General features: G+C 36.2%; 1 protein-coding gene across 3 annotated transcripts in view; it reads left to right on the forward strand.

The window, feature by feature from the left end:
• ADGRB3 (adhesion G protein-coupled receptor B3) overlaps positions 1 to 22,103 on the forward strand; it is a 788,922-nt gene that overhangs the window by 714,724 nt on the left and 52,095 nt on the right. For all 3 annotated transcript variants that reach the window (XM_066253172.1, XM_066253185.1, XM_066253176.1), the window contains 4 exons: positions 9,239 to 9,389; positions 12,047 to 12,116; positions 15,626 to 15,692; positions 18,461 to 18,546. In XM_066253172.1, coding sequence (XP_066109269.1) covers positions 9,239 to 9,389; positions 12,047 to 12,116; positions 15,626 to 15,692; positions 18,461 to 18,546 — 374 coding nt within the window. The remainder of the gene's footprint in view (positions 1 to 9,238; positions 9,390 to 12,046; positions 12,117 to 15,625; positions 15,693 to 18,460; positions 18,547 to 22,103) is intronic.

Raw genomic sequence — 22,103 nt, forward strand, 5'->3', positions numbered from 1 at the left:
CCTCTGCCCCAGGCGCTAGAGTGGCTCTGGTCGCGGCAGAGCGACGCCCTGGAGGGACAGAGCATAGCCCCCTGGTGGGCAGAGCTTCGCCCCTGGTGGGCGTGCCGGGTGGATCCCGGTCGGGCGCATGCGGGAGTCTGTCTGACTGTCTCTCCCCGTTTCCAGCTTCAGAAAAAATACAAAAAAAAAAAAAAATTATCATTGTAATAATGTAATAGTTTTTAAGTTGAAATTAAAGTCATTAACATTTTAAATAAATGTAACAGATATCTCTGATAAATCTAATAAATAGGAAAGAAACATAGATGAGCATCCTTAGAAGTGCAAAATATAGTTTTTCTTAAAACCCTTGAGATTATTACATACAATCATATACTTTGGAAAATATAAATGAAATGGATAATTTCATGGAAAAACATAAATTGGTAAAAATAATTCAAGAAGAAGTAAATAACCTGATGAAATCTTTAATTAGATAATATTCATGATATAGCAGAATTTTAGAGCTCAGGCCTTTAAAGATCATAGAGTAAAAAACTCTTAATTAGTAAGTGGGAATGTTGAGATCCCAAGGTTTTTATGGCAAACTAAAAAACCCCCAAAAAACCACATTCATTCGCTTGGAAATTAGGAAGTCATGGGTAATTCCTGAGAAAGAGCAATCCTGGGGAGATGATAGATTGCAAGGAGAAAATATGTGAGCAGATATTAAAGGACCATCATTGGAAAGAAAGAGAGAACCATCTATTGGGAACCAGTGAGAATAAACCGATATAAAGAAGGATGGTTGGTTGGTTGGTTGGTTGGTTGGTTGGTTGGTTGGTTGGTTGAAGACAGAGATTTCAACAGATCTGTAGGCTAACAGACTGTATGTATGTAAGAATGTAGGCACCAACTAAATGAGGGGAGTATAGAGTTGTCCAAGTATGAGATCACGAGTCATCACTATGTATCAGGCTCTTTACACGTGTCATGCCATTTAATCTTTACAACAATCCTATGAGGTAGATGTTCTTATTATCCTCATCTTTACAATGAGGAAAGAGAGGCACAAGATTTTAAATAACAGCCAGTAAATGAGGCAGTCATTTACTGTGTGAACTCACAGTGCGGCTCCATGGACCTGCCTCTCAGCTCTATTACACCATCTCCTGGAAGGGGAAGGGCCTGCTTTGGCAAGGAGGAACAGGAGAAATGAAGGGGCACAGGAAATATGAAGATAGTTGGTAACATGGATGGTCTGTCTGTATCTCATCAGTGATGTAGAAGTTTAAGGTCATCTATCTAATACAAGAGAGTGAAGGAGAAAGCTGGAGCCTGAGGATAAAAAAGAGTGAGATTTAAACTTAAAATGAGCAAAATAATACTGTGAAAAGGCAGTGTAAGGTAGTCAAGAAAGTGTACAAGCTCTGGGATCAGAGATAATGGATTAACACCTGCTCTTCACTCATTAACTATGAATGTTGGCCAAGTTACTTAATGTCTTCGAACCATCATCTGCAAACTGGGGATGGTGGTCGCCTGACTATGTGATTATTCTGTTTTATATCATTAGGAAAATTTTTTATTCTGCTTTCTTTTTTTCAGACTTTGGACTAATATTTGTATTTGGTTTTCTCTATGACTTAGAATTGTCTTGTCAAAATTAAAAGCAAAAATTGGTTAAGATTTGATGCAAATTGCACTGAATATATTTGTCAATTTGGAGAAGATTGACATTTATATGATGTAAATATCAAGTCTCTTAGTTTCTGAAGAAGTTAGTCTTTTTTAAAAGTTTTTATTTATTTTTTGTTACCTCTGTTGTCTCCACTCCCAACATTTTCTTTTTCCTTGCTTGAATTATTTTTCTTATGTTGGAAGATTTTCTCAATTATCTGATTATTCCTGGCTGTGTATTCATATATAAAATCTAAGCCCTGAAAAATGAATTAAAGTCTGTGTGGGTAAATGGACTTTTTGAAAGGTAAATTTGACATTATGTTAATCAAGAATGAGCCCAAAATATGAAGATTCTTCCCCTTCTGGGGAAGAATTTTAATCTCTGCTCCAGTGATATTCTGGGAGATGTGAGGGGAGGGCCCTATAGTTAAATACATCCACTGGTACATCAACTTACTGATGAGACTGGTGCTTGAGTTAAGAAATCAACCCATTCAATTTTCCAGAGATTAAACCGCCCCGTTACAGTGCAAGGCTGCATTGAGTTAAGGAAGAAACATAGTCTCAACTATTATGTATATACATATATTTTTCAAACAACCTCTCTTTTTCAGGTGCCATGTAAATTATATGTCCTTCTCTTTCCAAGTATTAAACCCTTCAAAAGGTCTGCAGAGTCACGGGTCCATTACAATCAGTATTTCCATCATCCCTCCCCCACATGCACCCTATAAGCATTAGGCTATACTTTCTTTGCCCCTAGAAATACGCTGCACCCTCTTCTTTCAACATCATCTGAATTTGTCAACATTTTGATTTCACTGTTTTTTGTCTACTGCCTGTTCTCTTCTGTGACTGAATAACTTAGTCATTTTAACATGCATTTGGTAGGAGCAGAGCTCTATTAAGATATCTAGAAATTTTGTATTACATTTTCTGATAGATATTTTGCTATACAGAAAAATTAGTATTGAATATTGATTTATATACAGGACATATTATTTTGGTATGTTGATCTTATATCCAGCCATGTTGTTAATTCTTCTTGTTATTTCTAATAGTTTAAAATTTGATCCTCTTGGATTTTCAATAAGGATATATGTGCAATGATGACAATGCTATCTCTTCTTTTCCTATTGCTTTTTCTTGTATTATTTGGTGAGGATCTCCTATACAATTTAGAATAGTGACCCCTTGCTCAAGCCAATAACCTTGAGCTCATGCTGGTGAGCCTTGCTCAAACCAGATGAGTCCGAACTCAAACTGGCAACCTCGGGGTTTCGAATCTGGGTCCTCTGGGTCCCAATCGGATGCTTTATCCACTGCACCATTGCCTGCTCAGGCATATGATGTCATCTTGATACCGTTTTAGAGGTGGCTGCTGTTGCTGAAACCAGATTCTCTGTAGCTCATGCTGCTTTCACTTTATGAGGCCTGGCATTTTTTGAGGTCCTTTAGACTCAAGACAGTGGCATAGTTCTTAATTTAAAAATGGCTTGTTTCATTTAGGATAAACATTTCTTCACCCCAGTTCTGTTTCTTTTTTTAAATTTTCAATTACAATTTCCTTTTATTTTTATTTTTATTTTGTATTAGCTTCACGTGGACAGCACAGTGGTCAGACAATCATGCACCTCACAAAATGTTCTCCCTGATAATTCCAGCACCCAGTTGGCACTTATGAGCCTTTTAAATCAGCTTGGATTTTATAGATCAAGTTTACTATTTTTTTAATTTTCTATTTTGTTCATTTATGCTTTTACCTTTATTAAATTTCTTTTGATTGTTTTAAAGAGCCTACTTTTTTTTTCATTTTTTGTTGTTTTCAATGTAAGGCTTTAATGCTTTTATAAAATAATTTTACAAGTTTTGATGTGTATATTGCCTTATTTTTCAGCTCTTAATCATATATAATTTGATTTTAATTTATTTTTATTCATTATTTAAAAGTTTTTCCCTAGGAGTCCAGAATTTTAGTTTTCATTTCTAATTTCATTGCATTGCCATTTATGAAAATATCCTATATGTTATATTTTCATGAATTTACTTTACTTTATGTCCTAGGACTAGTTAACTTCTATAAATATTTCATTTGTATTTTAGAGAAATATACATGCTATGTTTCTTATGTATAATATTGCAAAGAAAGATGAATTACTTCTATTGATTATTATATTTTATTTTTTCTACTGTTTCTTTGACTTTCTGAGAGCTATATGTTGTCTTGTATTCTCAGCTTAGTTTGAGAGTTTATCCTTGGAGTTTTATCAGTTGTTTCATAAACTTTGAAAAATTATTAGTTTCATAGAGATGTGTTTTTAGAAACTTCTCTATTGTCTGCTCCTTTTCTCAGTATGAAAAATCCTTCATCTCTTTTAATGCTTTTTTCAATATTAACCTTTGATTTTTACATATTTCCATTTCCTTAATTTCCTTTTCTGATCTCTTCTTCCCGATCTTTCCATGTCGTTGCATTTGATGTATGTCTCTTACAAATATAGTTCTGGATTTTTATTTTATTATCTAATATAAAAGTTCTTAACTTTTAACTAGTGGATTTAAAGCATTTCCATTTATTGTGATTTCTGATATGTTTGAAATTACTTTTTGTCTTATTTTTTTTATTTATTCTATTTACTAATTTGTTGTCCCTATGCCAGCCTTTGACTAAATTGATTAATTTTTCCTTAGTCTACTTTTCTCTACTATTTTACAAATATATTATTTGTTTCTGCCTTCTGTGATTACCTTAACATTGTTACTATCAGTGCTCAAACTTTTTTTCTACTATCTAGAGTTAATTAGTGTCTTTAATATTCTGGAGAACAAAAACGGAGGGTCGGCATACTTTTATTTTCCCCTATTCCCATGTAACTTCTTCTCTCTTACTTTTTAATCCTCATTAATATTATTTTGGTATTTATGTCCAAGTGGTTCTATTTTTAAAAATGTAAGTACATATATTTAAATTTACTTGAATTTAATGTATTTTATTACTTCCATTACTACTTTTACTTCTTTTATTTCATTCCCTCCTCCTTGATTTCTTTTTACTAATATTGGTTTATACTGTCTAGCAGTTCTTTCAGACCAAATCTTGAGGTAGTAAACTTCCAAGTTTCTTTCAATTCTAAAAATATCGTTATTTCTGCTTCTCATGGGAGTAATAGTTTGGCTGGGTTTAGACTTTTATCTTCAAAGCAAGTTTTCCCTTAGAATGTTGAAGATATTATTGTACTGTTTTGTATCCTGGGTCACTCCATGGAGCTGTCTTTTGATTCAGACAGCTTTTAAGATTTTCTCTTTATTCTTGGTGTACACAAATCTTATCACAGTATATCTATGGTGGGGGAGGGGTGTGGTTATGTATGTATGTGTCTCATCTTTAATTTATCCTGTACCCAAGAGGATTCTTCAAGTTCTAAGACAATTTCCTATAATATTTATTTTAAATGCTGCCTTTCCTTGCAATTTTCTCTATTTTGTCTTTCTGGAAGAACTTTTTTTTTTTTTTTTAAGAGAGAGAAGCATTAACTTGTTGTTCTACTTGGTTGTATCCCCATTAATTACTTCTCAAATGAGCCCAGACCAGGGCCGGAACCATCAACCTTAGGGTCAGCCCGTACTCTCAGGAATGAGCCGATACCCTCAGATCTAGCTAGCAACTCCGGGATGGAGCTGCCAACCCCAGGATAGAACTGGCGTCCGCGGTGCTCCAGGACAACGCTGTATGCACTGCACGGCTGGCCAGGGCTGGAAGTACTTTTCACCCAATTTCACAACCTCTCTGTTATCTATGCATCTTAAATCTCTTACTTGCCATGTCTTCATCTGTGCTGCCAGTATCTAGTTTTGAATTGTGCTACCCTTCTTCAGTGGGAACTCCTCTGCTTTCTGTTTTTCTTCTCACAGTGTCTAGTCTACCACAGTTTATACTTGTTTCTTTCCAATTATTTATGAGATATTTTCTATTGCCTGTAAGGATTTGGGGTGAAGGATATATGTGAGGGTGATAGATATAAACAGTGTTCAGTTTTTCAATTTAAATACCTTTTCAAGTTTTGTAATATTTGTTAACCACACTCATCTGGTGTACAGCAGGACCAGATTGGATTTGGCAAGGCAGGCGGAGCAGAGGAGTTGGATGCATGAGTCTCGTGTTTGGTGTGGTGGGCTGTGAAGACCTGTCTGTGGGGGAGTCCAGAGCAGACACACGGAGGCTGAGAAGCTAAGACTGGAGGTCATGACAGTAGAGCCAGTGGTAGCAAGAACTGCACGAGTGACAAGATATGAAACCTGTTGATAGAAAAGGAGAATCAGAGTTTGAAATTTTTAAATAAACAAATTCCTAGTATTTAGGGGATCCGAGGGACAGTTGGTCTTTGTTGGTTTCTAATGTGGGAGAAGAGATGAGAGAATGCTGAGCCCCAAATATTGGAATGACTGTCATCGTGGAAACTGATGTGTCACATGTGTACAATAGCAGAGTTCATGTGAAAATTGCTGTTTATGAGAGTTGTATTTCAAAAAGATAGTTTGGCAAATATAACATCAGACAAATCAGTGTGCTTTTCTTTATGTAAAGTATCTGATTTTATACTGATTGTTCACATGATTATCAAGCAAAATACAGCTTTCTCTCTCAGGATCCTAGATTTTGCTACATTCTTCATGTAAGGTTAGTTTTGTGATTTTAGACCTTTGTAGTGTACATACACATATTCCTTAGGTTGAAACAGCCTACCTCCATACTTGGAGCACTTTCAAGACCTGTATGAATTTACATCTAACCATAGGAGAGTGTTATTACCCATAGAAATGGGTTTTTCTTACCTAGTTACGATACATTTTCCCACACATATTGTGACCATGTTGTTGTCCAGAGAGACATGAATTACTGAAATAAACGTCAGTAGCCCACAACTACATGTATTTCAATGTGTATTAGAATTAAAGCAAGTGTCAGAAAATCCCAAACTAGCAAACATAATATATATAGAGAAAATTAATTAAGACTTTGAACATCTTGTTATTTCTTATAAAATTTCAGTGCATCCAACACTTTTTTGTACATCCAACACAAATGTTTAACATTTCAACACTATTACACTGTTTTGTGTAACCCTATATTGGTAGTTTAAACATACAGAAAGAATCACTTTGCTAGCCAATACAGTTGAGAAAAACTGGTGGAAGGAAATGACATGTGAATTAAAAAATGCAACTACTACTCTTCAGGTATTGAATGGAAGACTTCTTTGAAATTCAAAGTGGGATCAGGGACTGCAGATTAGGAATAAACAAATGAATAAACTTGAAGATATTTAAACCTTAACTTAGAATGAAAAAGTCCCTTTCGCTTCTTGGCCTTTTGGCTAAGATCAAATGAGAAAAAAAGTCTCAAGGTCTCAAGTATAGCAGAAATTTCAGTTGGTTAAAGCTATTACATTATGCCTGAAACAAGATTAAAGGTGTAAGGAGGAGGATCTAGAAATCCATGACTTCATCATAGTGAAGGTTATCATCTTTGTAAGAATAAAATAAAATGCTAAATAGATTTAAATACAACATGAAATAAAGCATGTGCTGAAGAAGATGGTAACACCTTTGTTAATACTATTTAAAATGAAAATGATGGTAATTATAGTCATAATCCATTGAGCACTCGTTAAAAGCCTAGCACAGTGCAACTCAGCTTCTATATGTTATCCCTCTTTAAAACAATCTGGTGAGATAAACATGGCCAATGTCTTTTTATAGATTAAAAGAACTGGAGAGCTAAATTAACATCTGGTGAATTTCCCCAGAATAAACAAATAATATGAATAATTTGGGCCTAAATTTTAAAAAGACATTCTGTTTTAGCAGTGGGTTGAAATGGATGTGGGAGGATGAAGGTTGTATTTTTATTTCTTTATTATGAGTTTTTATGTTTTTTGTTTTCTAGCTCTATGTTTGTCTCTTTTCAATTTTTGGAAACAGTAAGGCAGACTGACAAAAATTAGTTTGGTTACTGGTTCTGGTTTATAAAGACTTGCATTTTAACAAGATTTACACAAAGAAATTATACCGGTAGTGAGAAAAGTAGCCACCTTTACCAAAATGAAATTGCTCGTCTTTGCAGAGGAGTCACAAGTAACGAATAGTTGGCACATTAAGAGTTGTCAAATCGCATAAAGAAACATACCTATGCCCTGGCCGGTTGGCTCAGCGGTAGAGCGTCGACCTAGCGTGCGGAGGACCCGGGTTCGATTCCCTGCCAGGGCACACAGGAGAAGCGCCCACCCCTCCGCCGCGCGTTCCTCTCTGTCTCTCTCTTCCCCTCCGGCAGCCAAAGCTCCATTGGAGCAAAGATGGCCCGGGCGCTGGGGATGGCTCTGTGGCCTCTGCCTCAGGCGCTAGAGTGGCTCTGGTCACAACATGGCGACGCCCAGGATGGGCAGAGCATCGCCCCCTGGTGGGCAGAGCGTTGCCCCATGGTGGGCGTGCCCAGTGGATCCTGGTCGGGCGCATGTGGGAGTCTGTCTGACTGTCTCTCCCTGTTTCCAGCTTCAGAAAAAATGAAAAAAAAAAAAAGAAAGAAAGAAACATACCTATGAAGTCATGGCTGTGTACTGCCAGTAACTCGATTAGCTTTTCAAAATGATTTGATTAGCACACACATTGTAATAATATAGAATAATGTATTAAGTGCTTTAAAAAGCATGTTATTTTTTTGCTAGACTATTTGCCAAACCATTTTATGATTCATTCTTATACCTTGAATATTGCACTTGTATGAAAGGAAAGTACGTAATTTTTCCTTTTCAAAGGCTGTTGCTATGTAATTTTAACAGAGATAAAACAGAGAATTATTGGTTAAAAAGGAAGGATAAAGAATGTAGGCAAAAGAATTAAGCAAGATGTCTGTAACTTTAATTAAACCAAAGAAAGGACCATTCCCATAATTATATATCAAGAAAACATTCAACTAAAGCAGTAATTTTCATTTCCCTTGAGTTTAAATTTATATTTAGGCTACTTCTCATAAAAAAAATTGAACACACAAATGGAGTTAGGACATTTTCTTTATTATATATATACTTATTGTATACAGCAGGGGTCGGGAACCTATGGTTCATGAGCCAGATGTGGCTCTTTTGATGGCTGCATCTGGCTCACAGACAAATCTTTAATAAAAAAAATAATGTTAAAAATAAAAACATTCTTATGTATTACAATCCATTCATTTCCTACCGCTCATATTCATGGCTGTGGGTGGCTGGAGCCAATCACAGCTGTCCTCCGGGACAACACCAAATTTTTATTGGATAATGCGTAACATCACAGGTCATTGTATAGCTCTCACAGAATTACATTTTAAAATATGTGGCGTTCATGGCTCTCTCAGCCAAAAAGGTTCCCGACCCCTGGTATACAGCATAAAGATGACAGGGTTTCTAATTTCTGTACATAGTTACTCTGTCACAGAGGGGAAGTAGATATTTGAAATAAAAGCAATGCATGGAGAGTAACAACCCTCTGAAGGACACATGATTCCCCCCTAATCAGTGTGAGTCTTTTTTTGTCTCCACAGAGCATCTGTACAACCACCACTGCATTTTTGCACTTTTTCTTCTTGGCTTCATTCTGTTGGGTTTTGACTGAGGCGTGGCAGTCATATATGGCTGTAACTGGAAAAATTAGGACACGGCTTATAAGGAAACGCTTTTTGTGCCTTGGATGGGGTAAGCAAGTTAATATACCCTTTCATGCTCTTGTTAAGTTGGCTTTGAATACTGATATAATAAAATAGTCAAGTGTGATTATCCTAAGGCTACATTAATCTGTGTTTAACTTGAGATATGAAAGTGGAAATATATGAGGCTGTTTATTTTCAAACATTCTTTAGGAATATGGAACTTAAAAATGTAGTAAATATCGGATGACCATTTAAGCAGCCAGTTAAAAATTAACAGTGAGTAGTATAAGATGATGCCTGAGATATCTACAGGCAGAAGAGCAAAGTGTTCTATGCTATGTTCTGAAAATTAAAAATATTTTCAAATGTTTAGGATTCAAAGTCATATACATTCATCATATACTTTCCACAAGAAAACTTTGAGGAACCCATTCCAAGAGGGCTCAAAACAATGAAAGACTATAGCCATTCACGTCCCAGGGGAAGAGACATTCAGAGATAAAACAGAACCTCATGGATGGTCAGTGGGTCCTCAAAGGAAAAACAGAATGTTGACAGACTGAGAATTAATTCTTTGCCTATCTTTATTAGGAAAAATTTTTCTTAAATTGCCTTATGAAATAGATATCTTGAAAGTCTATGCATTTCATTGGGTCAAGTCTAATGTATAATTAGAATTAATTAGTTTAAGAAACTAGTTTTTGAAAACCCCCAGGATTTTGACATGTTTGCCTTTGAGTTTCAAATTACTTGCACTAAAAACACTGGGGAATTTTGGACCAAATATACAACACATACCTAATGTCCTAGAAGACCGGAGAATACGATGCTTGAGGGAGCTGAAAAATTACAAATAAGTGGGCTTATTATAATACCAGAATAATCCATGCTGGAAAAATAGGATCAGAAACACTTAAATATTATCCATCAGGTTTCAGCAAGAGTCTGTCATGTGTGATAAATGTATTCAAGCACTTTGCCCTAATGAAATAAATGAGAAATCTGTTGAGAAATTAGAGAATGTATGCTACTTATTCTTTCATAAAATTTTGTCCAGATTTTATGTCAAAGACCTTTTAAATTTGGACTAATATTGAATTTTGTCATCAACTAGTACTACAAATCCAAGACATGTAGGTCACAGGTAAAGAAGACTCCTTGAAGTATAAAGAGTGGCACTTGTTAGGATTGGCAACTATTTTCTTTAATACCATTACCAAAGATCTTGAGGAGAGGTTCCAGCTGGTCTCCAAGTTTAAAGCAAATATTCAATGACTCTGGGTAGCCAAAATGTTGAACCAATAGCACGAGACTATCAGGAAGTCTGTGAATGGGCAGAGTAGTGACATATGTTTTATTAAGGCTAAGTGCAACAGAGTAAATTTAGAAAAAAATTTAAAAATCTAAATTATATGGAATGAAGACTTAATCCTTCAGCTATGACCCAGGAGAGAATTTTTTTCCTAATGAACTTGAACCCAGGAGAGAATTATTTTTCCAAATGAACTCATGAAATGAAGGAAAAGGATGGGGAGGAGGAGGAAGAGGAGACACATATATTATACTATTTATAATTATACATGATTATATATATGTTTACATGAGTTATCTGATACATGATATATCATGATATAATTATATGTGTGTGTACATAGACATATATATGTATATACAGAGACAGAGAGACCAGTATTTGTTTAAAAAATATATAGTGTGTCTCTCTGAGGTGCTTTCCATAGTTCTTGTCATTAAACTTCATGAGGCAGTATGATGTCACTGGAAAAGACTCACGGAGGAGAATAACAGGAAGGGGGGGGGAATGATAGGGAGAAAAAGGATGGGTGGAGAAGATGCATGAAAGTGATTAGATTATGGATTTTACAGTAGAAAAAGGAAAACGTGGTCTTTCAGAAAACAAGGTATGGCCAAAACTTAATGAATTTAAACAGCATAGATCAGACTGAGCTTTCTTCACCAAAATACAGGGAGGTTCCACTGAACTTGTGTAAGGCAGGATTCACGTAAGCACAAGCTAGAAGATGTTAGGTCCGAATGGGTGCAGCCATGCAGGCAAGTGAATCCCAAAAGGGTCTGACCAATGCGTGGGGTGCTACCTGTCTAGAGGTCTGGGAAGAGAAATTGGCATCTATTTTCTGATCTTCATTCAAGATTATTAAAGGAGAACATTCAGAAAGCACAAAGATAGTGTCATTAGGGCCCTTCACTCTGTTCCTATATTCTTGTTATTATAAGTGAATCTTAAGGAATTAAGTGGTAAGATTTACTTTGGATATAGATCAATATGTGACCAACTAAATGTTCCACTTCTGTGATAGTCCATCACACCAGGACATCTATATTTTTCCTCTCTGATTTTATAACTGCAAATTTCCTTTATAGCAGTGTCAACCCCTAGGGAAAAGAATAACTTAAAAGATACACTAAATTTCTGTTATTAGCTTCCTATGTCAAATGCAGTGGTAACCTAGCAACATCACAGAAGTGCACTGAGTTAAAAACTCAGCTGTTGCATTCATATCTTTGTACTTGCAAGAAATTTTTAATGGAAATATACTTTGTAAAGTGGTTCAACCAAAGGCATTCCTCCAATTTAAGCAGTTCAAGTTTGTCCTACCTTTTTCTTGAGCCAGCATGCACAGTGTTTATAGCAGAACGTGAAGTATGACAATGTTTTTCTTACAGGTTTACCAGCATTAGTAGTGGCCACATCAGTGGGCTTCACCAGGACGAAAGGATATGGCACTGATCACTAGTAAGTCCATCCACAGTGATAAATCATGTTTATAGTCAAGTAAATCACCAGTGTGCTTCATTAGTCTTGGTTGGCACTGCTGACGGCTTGCATTTCGTCATTGAGTCATTACCAATGGTAGAAACCGCATTAGCGAGGAATGATGTGAGACAGTTTAAATGCACAAAGGTTAGGAAATAATGTTGTAGCACTGCCTGGAATCCTTATTTCAGTTTCCCATTTCTTCATGAGACCAGTGTATTTGATTAAAAAAAAAATTTCAATATGTACTTCGCACGTTCAATCTCTAACACAGTTTTTAGAACTAGGTAAATCTTGACACATTTACCTTTTAGAATATGATTCTGATCTGAGCTTTTAATTTTATCAATGATAATATATATGTGTATCAACCAAGTTTTGTCATGTTAGGTTCAACTGTTGCTATGTTAGGGTCATACATGCTGAAACTTAAAAAACAGGAGAATCAACAGATTCAGATTAGGAATTGCCTGGACTGTTAAAGAAATTAGAAGGAAGGAAAGGGGATTAAGGTATCAGCCCATCCTAATCATAACTGTAATACTGATACATTTTATCAGAGAATTTGTAAGTAAAGTTTATATTAAATATTTAAAACAATGCACTTGCATATTTCACTTCATCTGTTTTGTTTCAAGTTGATGAGACAATTAAGAAGTAGGAAGATGTGCCCTGGCTGGTTGGCTCAGCGGTAGAGTGTAGGCCCAGCGGTAGAGTGTAGCGCCCATCTGCTTCTCCACCCCTCCCCCTCTCCTTCCTCTCTGTCTCTCTCTTCTCCTCCTGCAGCCAAGGCTCCATTGGAGCAAAGTTGGCCGGGATGCTGATGATGGATCCATGGTCTCCACCTCAGGCACTAGAATGGCTCTGATTGCAGCAGAACAACCCCCCCAGAGGGGCCGAGCATCGCCCCCTGATGGGCATGCTGGGTGGATCCCAGTAGGGTGCATGCAGGAGTCTGTCTCTCTGCCTCCCCGCTTCTCATTTCAGGAAAATAGAAAAAAAGAAGTAGGAAGATGTGCGTCTTATTAGAAGAATCAGTATTAAAGTGAGGTGTCTGTTTAACCATCTTTAGGTTTGAGATAAGAATCACTGCTAATTAAGCCCTCTGGTGGGTTTGTCCAAATTGAATTCTGCCAAGAAACATCATTTCACCTGTTCATCCAAAACAAACTTACAAAGATCTCAAAAAGCTTGTAGAGCTTGTGTTATTAAGGCACCTTTTTTATGCATTCTGTAATAGCAAAACAATAGAAATTTAAAATTTTTTTAAATAAAAACACTCTCCCTGATAGCATATATTGGAGAACAGTGCTTACTACAGAACTATTTTTCTTTGACAAGAGTATGACTCTTTTGGTATAAATCCAGTACAGGGGGTCCTCAGGTTATGACACAGTTCCGTTCCTATGACAATGATGTAACCCAAATTTTGGTGTAAGTCAAAACACACCCTAGCCTAAGTCACTTACCTATCCTAACACAGTTGTAAAATCATAATCTAGAACATAAAATTACAACTAAGCCACAGAAAAAAGATATAACTATACTGTACTGTACACAGTACTGAAGTAACATAACAGAAAAAAATGACCAAAAAAATGAGTGTAAAAAAAAAATCCCTTCCCTTTATTTCTGTGGTTGGCTTGCACACTGGAAGGGGCATTGCAAGGTGGGAGAGAGTGACCTATTGGGAGGAGGAAGCTGGAGAGGCAGGAGAACCTGCAGAAGGTGCTGGAGATACTGGGTCAGGTGAATCAGGATTGCCTAAGGAACATGCAGGAGATGCTGGAGATAATTCTACCTGCACTACACATGTTTCATCTTACAAAGCTGCTGATGTAGAGGGTACAGGATCTGTTGCAGGCCTCTCTACCTTCTTAAAGAATTGTTCCAGGCTGTTCTGGAAGGTTGATGATTTCTTCTCTTCCAGAATCTGCCTAAAGCATAGCAAGACATCCATAACAGCTCACATAGTTCACCCACATAATCTGTAAGTACAATATTAATGGCGTAAACCAAAACATGTCTCAATTTTTTTGTTTTTATGGGAGTGAGCATCGTAAAATCAAAATGTCATATGTCAATACTGTCATAACCTGAGGACCCCCTGTATTTGAAAGGCACTGTATGAGGGATAGAGAAAAAAGTAGGATTATGGATAATATGATTCCAGTTTTCAAGGAGCTTTTGAATAAAACAAATAGAATATAATGTGTAATGTTATCAGTTTGAAGGATAATTTACTCAAAAATATAGTAGAAATTGAGTGGCAATCTTAGAGACAGCAAACAAGTATTTATCAGAGTAAGGGCTTTTTCTCAGGCATTTTATTTTAGAAGTTAGTGTTAAATTCTCACCCCGAAGTGGGAAACTAGGACTTCACCTGCCTGCTGTGTGGCTAAGGGCAGTAACTAGATGCAGACTTAGAATGTTCACACAGACACACATTTGTGTTATGCATATGTTGAAATAGGTGTGTGTGTGTCATTTCTAGATTTAAAATGTTAATAAAGGTATAATTTACATAGAGTAACAGCCTATTAGATTTAGAATTCTATGAGTTTTAACAAATGCCAAAGACATGTGACCATCATCACAACCAATATAAGGGTTTATTGTTAAAACAAATATAGAACAAGTAATATTGAAAAGTGTCAAATTGTGCTGAGGTGCAGTTTGAAACTGGGTGAAATGGTGGACATGACCCTTATCATCAGTGATAAATTGTCCCTCACACTGTCCTCGTTTGGCTCTCCTGGATCCTGCACGTGCAAATGAACAACCCTGTAGAGCTTCCAGTGTGGAGCCCTAAGCCCTCTTCATGTCCCTGTAATGTGACAGAACGAATGTTTTTATATAAATGGGTTGCCATATCCCTTTCAATGAAAACTTGCATCTCTTGGTGAATTTAGGAATCAAAAGCTTATCTTCAATAAATTTTCTTAGTAGGCTTGGGGAAAAGTAAGACTTGAAGGAAAAAAAAAAAGCATGCAAACTAAGTTATCCATTTGCTGCAATGATGGCTTTTAAATCAATTTCTCCCTGTATCTCAATGGCCTCAAGGAAAATTGGGCAAATGGCATGTCTAAGACTCTAAAAACACACTGTTCTTGCTTAACAGTGTATCGGGAAAATCCTATAATGGATATAAAGCAGCACTTTACAAAGTGTAATAGTCACCTTTGTATTAAAAGTCAATATAAAAATCTTACTTCAAGATTAATTTGTGTAAAATGTTTTAAATGCCTGAAAGTCGGGCCTGACAATAAAAGTTTCTTTTCTGTGAGAAGTATGTAGTATTTCTCACTCATAAACCACTCTAATTTTAGCTTCTTCCACATCTTCTATGCATTTTTTTTAAATCACAAAACTTTGAAACTCACCAAAATTCCAAGGCTAAATGCATAATTCAGGTTATTTGTATGGCACTTCCGTGGTTTTTCACTTATCACTAATTTTTGTTAGTTTTTATCTAATGTTATTTTCAGCTGCTGGCTCTCTCTGGAAGGAGGACTGCTCTACGCTTTTGTTGGACCTGCAGCTGCCGTTGTCCTGGTAAACGTGGAAATGAACTTGCTTTGTTTTCTTAGCAAAGAAAGACTACTTTGTTTCAATGAGAATAGCAGTTTTGTATTTGTTGTGTAGAAATTTTAAAGTTCAATGAATTATTGCTTAAGTTTGAATGATCAATTGCCATTCAGTCCTTTATTACTCTAAAACATTCTTATTTTGAGACTGAAGAATATTAAATGTGGGAGTGTAGAATTTCTCATATATAGTATTTTCATATTGGTAAAGAAGTTTAAGTTTTAATCAATTCTTCTTTAATGTATATAATTTCATCATCTATGATCATTTCATCTATGATCTACATAGTTACTAAGATCTCTTCATCTTAATAACTGCTGCTGCTACCAAGTATCAGTGAGAAAATATACAATATAACCATGTGTCTCACCTTTAGTTCTTCAGACATTTGGACCAGCTATTTATTTGTTGGGAGGGACGACTGTCCTGTGTATTGTAGTATGCTTAGCAATACTGCTGGCCTACCTTCTAGGCACCAATAGTACCCTGCAATTGTAACAATCAGAAATATCTCCAGACATCTCCAAGTTGTTTCCCAGGAGTAAAAATCACCCCTGTTGAGAACCCCTGCCATAGGTTGTGTGCAAGAATTTAATTTTTTTTCTTTTGGAATCATAAAATAATCCCTATACCTGTTTAATTACAGTAACATGAAATTTTCTTACCAATTTGCCTTGCTCTATCTGAATTTATTAATTACAAATCTTTCTTGTCCTATAAATCTTTGAAAAATATAAGGGAGTAAAGAAATGGTCTGAATTAACTACAAAGATCCATATTGCTATGCAATTAGCTTTCTAATTGGAAAATTACCCTTTGATTTCTTGAACACCTTGCTTTATAACTGTAACTTTTTCTTTAAAGTTGGCTCTCTTCTAAACTATAAAAGAGCAAGAACTATTAATTTTTCACAAAAGAAATAAATTCCAGGCATCAGTGTTAGAGAAACCATGGGAAACTGAAACAGATACATTTTAGTCTGCTGTGTTGAATATTTAATCCACCTAAATGATTTCCCTTAAATTTCTAGGCTAATATACATATAACCCTAAAATAAAGAAACAGAGAGTATGTGTATAATTGAAAGACTAAAGTAAAGTTTTTGGAGTGGTGATGAATCTCCTTGTGATTAAGTTGGAGATTGATAGAATCCATGAAATACACTTTTTTTCTTGTTTCAAATAACGAGAAGTATAAAGGTCAGTCTCTTGATTAAATAGTATCTTGTCAGGAAGCTGTGAAGAATAAAACCTTCTAAGTCCCTGCCTAACAGGTGCTTTAGCTCTTCCTTACACCAGCAATTAAACAGATATCAGCTTTATATTTCATCTGGCCAAAGTTTATGGAGGGAAGTGGAATTTTTGTTTTTTTCGTAACTAGTCACTTTGCTTGTGAAAAAGTGGTTTCAATGTTGTCTTTACCCATTTACATTGGGCAGGCACCAAGATTCTGTTGATTATAGAGGGTAAGGGGCAGCAAAATAAAAAGAAGAAGTATTTTTCCTTGATTATCTTGGTTTCCGCACTGGACTGGATTCCTTTATCAGGAAGTGTGAATAGGTTGGAGAACCTTAGGTGCTAGTCATAATGAGCTGCTATGAATAGAGCACAGCTATCTCTGCAGCTTTTTTGCAGTTTTGCTTGAGAAAGAAAAAATGTGTGATATCATTTCACCTGTATTTAAATCCTTTTAAGTGAGAGCAAGAGTCTTAGAGAATGCTGAGAAGTGTTCAATAGAGCACATTACAAGAAGTGGTGTTAATGTCTCTCTTTTGAAGGGTTGTGATGAGTTAAATAGGCTTTACCCTTTATCTAGGAAGGTATGGAGCATCAAAACGCTGCCCACCCCACAGGAGAAATAGCCACACTGCACGAGTAATGTAGGCATTCTGTTCTCCATGCTGTGGACACTGATGAAACTTTAGCACCTTTGGCATCCAAGGCTCAACTCTAGCCTCACACTGTGAGACACAAAATCTTTTGACTCTCAGGCATAGGGTAAAACTAATTTAGCCAATTGATTTTATTCAGAGATGACACAGAAACAAGAATACCAGATTGACACAGTATGGCACCATTTAAAAGTTAGGCAATTGAGGCCCCGGCCAGTTGGCTCAGTGGTAGAGCATTGGCCTGGCTTGTGTATGTCCCAGGCTCCATTTCTGGTCAGGGCACACAGGAGAAGCAACCACCTGTTTCTCCACGCCTCTCCCTTCTCCCCTTCTCTTACTCTCTCTTCCACTCCCGCAGCCATAGCTCAATTGATTTGAGCACATTGGCCCTGGGCACTGAGTATTGCTCTGTGGAGCCTCCATTGGAGGAGCTAAAAATAGCTTGTTGTGAGCATGGCTGCAGATGGGCAGAGCATCACCTCCAGAGTGGGGTTGCTGGGTGGATCCCAGTTGAGGTGCATGTGGGAGTCTGTCTCTCTATCTCCCCTCCTCTCACTTGGAAAAGAAGAAAAATATGTTAGGCAATTGAATGTTCATTTTCTGTGTTAACTGTAAATCATGGATATTAAACATACTTAATGTACTTTAAAACTTTAAAGTAACATACCACCGTTATCCTTTATGTACTTATAAATATACATATTTGAGAAGTGCTTCCTGTTTACTACTGTGAGTCTTTAATTCCATCGTGGTTGTAAATTGATAAAAGAGAGTTTTTAGGAGAAACAGGGACCTGAACCCCTTCAATATCATTGAAAGGTCAACCTTTGTTTCTGTTTGACAGGTCAACATGGTGATTGGCATTTTGGTATTTAATAAACTTGTTTCCAGAGATGGGATCCTAGATAAAAAGCTCAAACACAGAGCCGGGTAAGCTGCAACTGGTGGATTTTGAAGGTTCTTTACCAGTGAACCCCATACTCCAATTCCAGATCATCATTTGCTACATTTGACTGTGCCTTGAATTATGCTCTTGATGAACAAATGTGTCTGGTAGATTCTGACATTTAAGATTCCAATGTGCTTATTATCCTTAAGTAATGTGGCCAAAAATCTAAAAATTAAAAAAAAAAAACACACACACATTAAGAAAATCTGGGTTTGAGTCCTGGCAATGTAGCTCAGTTGGTTAGAGTGCTGTCCCAATATGCCAGGGCTAAGAGTTTAAACTCCAGTCAGAGTACATATAAGTCAACCAATGAATGCATAAATAAGTAAAACAACAACTCTCTCTCTCTGTCTCTTTCCCTCTCTCCCTCCCTCCTATTCCCTCCGTTTCTTCCCCCTTCTTCTCTCTCTCTGTCATCCCTCTTTCTCCCTCTCCCTCTTCCCTTTCTCTCTCACTAAAATCAATCAATAAAAAAAAAAAAAGAATCTTTATCAACTTATATATAAAAAATAAAGGCCTGACCTGTGGTGGTGCAGTGGATAAAATGTCAGCCTGGAGCACTGAGGTCAGTGGTTCAAAACCCCAGGCTTGCCTGGTCAAGGCACATATGAGAGTTGGTGCTTCCTGCTCCTCCCCCTTTCTCTCTCTCTCTCTCTCCTCTTTCTAAAATGAATAAAATTTTCAAAAAAGAAAAAGGAAACCTGGGCTTGTGTATATAGTTTGTTTTAAAAGAAGATAAAATGTGGATGCTAGACCTAAAATCATTGTCCCTGGTGAAGGTTTCAGGGTCCCCTAGTTTTGGTCGCAAAGGACAGGATGGTAGACTGAGGATAATGTCCATGTGAGACACACCGGGATGGGGCAGCAGACCTTAGTAGGGTGAAATGACTGCATTTTCTTTGATTAACTGTATACACCGGAACAATTCTTGAAATAATCTTTTATGAAACACTATTCTTGTCATATATTCTCATTTTATATGAGGTTTTGACTATAACTTCCTAGAAAGAGTTATTTATAATTTTCACTTGCACATTTTAACCATTTATGCAATTCAAGAAAGCATTTACTGTTATTATAATATCACCATTTCTAATAATAACTTAAAATTTCATAAACACACCGATGGTGGCTTTTTTAGGTTATATTGTCACTGTATCATCAAAATTTGTAGAAGCTTGAATGAAATATGAGTGCCTTTGAATTTCCCTTTGTATCTTCTATACAGTTTATAGCTTTCTTCTTTCTGTTTAGCTATACCTTTATTCAAAACTTACCCTATCGTTGTTCTAATTTCTTTAATAATTCATGCTTTTATTTAATAGGTGTAATATTTGATGAGGAGGAGGATTTTAGGTTCTGTGTGTTTTTACCATCTATGTAGGGATTTATAAGATAGTTCAGGTATTTTCTTCCCTGGTAAAGGTATAAAAGTTTAATGGTTTTTAATATAAAAATTTGGCATCATTCATATCAAACAATAGCACTGCAGTGGTGTAATACAAACATTGGAGGTTCCTTTTTGAGGGGAGAATCATTTCCCTTTTAGAGCCTTTTTTCACTGCAGATGAGTCTCCGCAGCATCTTTAAATAGGCAGGCTTGAACCTGTGCCGATACTGAGCTCTCTGTACCAGCTGAACTTGAAGCTTTCACATAATTACTCTTGTTAGTCTGCCACAGATGGCTGGGGTTGGAGCACTTGGTTCTTCAGTTATTTCTGTCTAGATTAATGGTGTAAGAATCAATTGATTTTACTGTGTACTGAGTATAGAAACTAAGTTCTGCCACTACTGGTATAAACTTGTAGAAATAAATGTGTATAATTACTTTGGTTGGAGAAATAAGAAAGTTGGTGATTAGGATAAGGCTTATAAATATATACATACATACATACATGCTCAATATCTAGCTCTGTAATTACCAGCAGTGTGTGTCTTTGGGCACCCTACTTCATCTCTGCCGCTAAGTCTCCTCACCTAGGAAATGGAGAGAATGACTCTTATCTCATAATAGAGCATGTGAAATATAAGGTGTATAAATCATTAATTAGAGTAGCTGGTAAATATTAAGCATTTCTCTCAACAAATGGTGGCTATTGTTATAATGAGAGAAATGAGGAAACCAAACTAAACGGATTGTGTTCAACAACTGTGACTTCTATCAGTCATGCTCCCATGCTGTCACCATTAATGATCTTGAGGTCACAAAAAGAGATGAGATCATTAGAATGAGTATAATACATCAGGGTGTATTAAATTTGCAGTCAGTATTTTTCTCATTTATTTTGTATGTCATATCCAGTTTGATTCACATACCTCTTTGTAAGAGATAACACAGGTTTAGGAGAAATGATAACATTGTCACATTATGAATTTAGAAATTAGTCATTTTAATCTATATACTAATGTTAAAACCTCTATCTCTAAAAATCTGACAAGAATAGACAACTGTTTTCCCTGATAAAATGAATCAGGCAGTGTTTTTCTGGAGTAGAGACCATTGCTGGAGATATAGAAATGGTATTAAAAGCAGAATACCGGTTATTGTTCAAAGCAGAAAAGAATTATTAACAAATGAAGGACTCTGGGTTTAAACCATTTTTTGTGACCCTGGCCAGTTGGCTCAGTGGTAGTATTGGTGTTTGGATGTCCTGGTCAGGGCACACAGGAGAAGTGCCCATCTGCTTCTCCACTCCTTCCCCTCCCTTTCTCTCACTCTCTCTTCTCCTCCTGAAGCCATTGCTGGATTGATTTGAGCGCATCAAGCCGGGCACTAAGAATGGCTCCCTCGGAGCCTCCTCCGCAGGTGCTAAAAATAGCTCATTGTGAGCATGGCCCCAAAGGGGTGTAGCATTGGCCCAGGTGGGGGTTACTAATTGGATCCTGGTTGGGGCACATACAGGAGTCTGTCTCAGTATCTCCTCTACTCTCACTTAAAATAAATAAATAAATAAATAAATAAATAAATAAATAAATTTTATCTAGAATATAAAATGCTGTTTAAACTTCAGTATCTATAGATTGAAACTTGCTCTATTCCAAAGTGTAATTGAAAGGTTTTTTAAAAGACAGTAATGTTTGGATTTTACTTCACAGAGAAATAATGAGGGCAGTAAGAAGGACTTCAGTGAAGAACAAATAATTAGAATTAACTAAAGAAGCATTGAACAGAAAGCTAATTGATTAACTTCATAATTGATCTTCCTAATCCTAGATAGTGACCATTTCTGGTTGTTTGAATAAACATATATATCAGCATTTCTTTTGAAACATTATTATTGAGAATTAAATATGGTACCAAGACATTCCTGCTCCCATTTATTCCTGTTTCTTTGTTCCTTTCTTCTTTTCATGATCAGTTATTAGAAACCTCCATGAATATAGTTTGTTTAATAAATATTTAAAGCAAATAAGTGAATGACTAATAAATAATACAGTTGCTTGACAAGTTTTATAATATCCAAACTATATTAAATTGTTATAATACATAAAATACATTTACCAAAGGGGATTTATTATAAATATCGATGTATCTTAT

Source organism: Saccopteryx bilineata, chromosome 1 (genome assembly GCF_036850765.1).
Source record: "Saccopteryx bilineata isolate mSacBil1 chromosome 1, mSacBil1_pri_phased_curated, whole genome shotgun sequence".
In the NCBI taxonomy this organism is placed as follows: Eukaryota; Metazoa; Chordata; class Mammalia; order Chiroptera; family Emballonuridae; genus Saccopteryx; species Saccopteryx bilineata.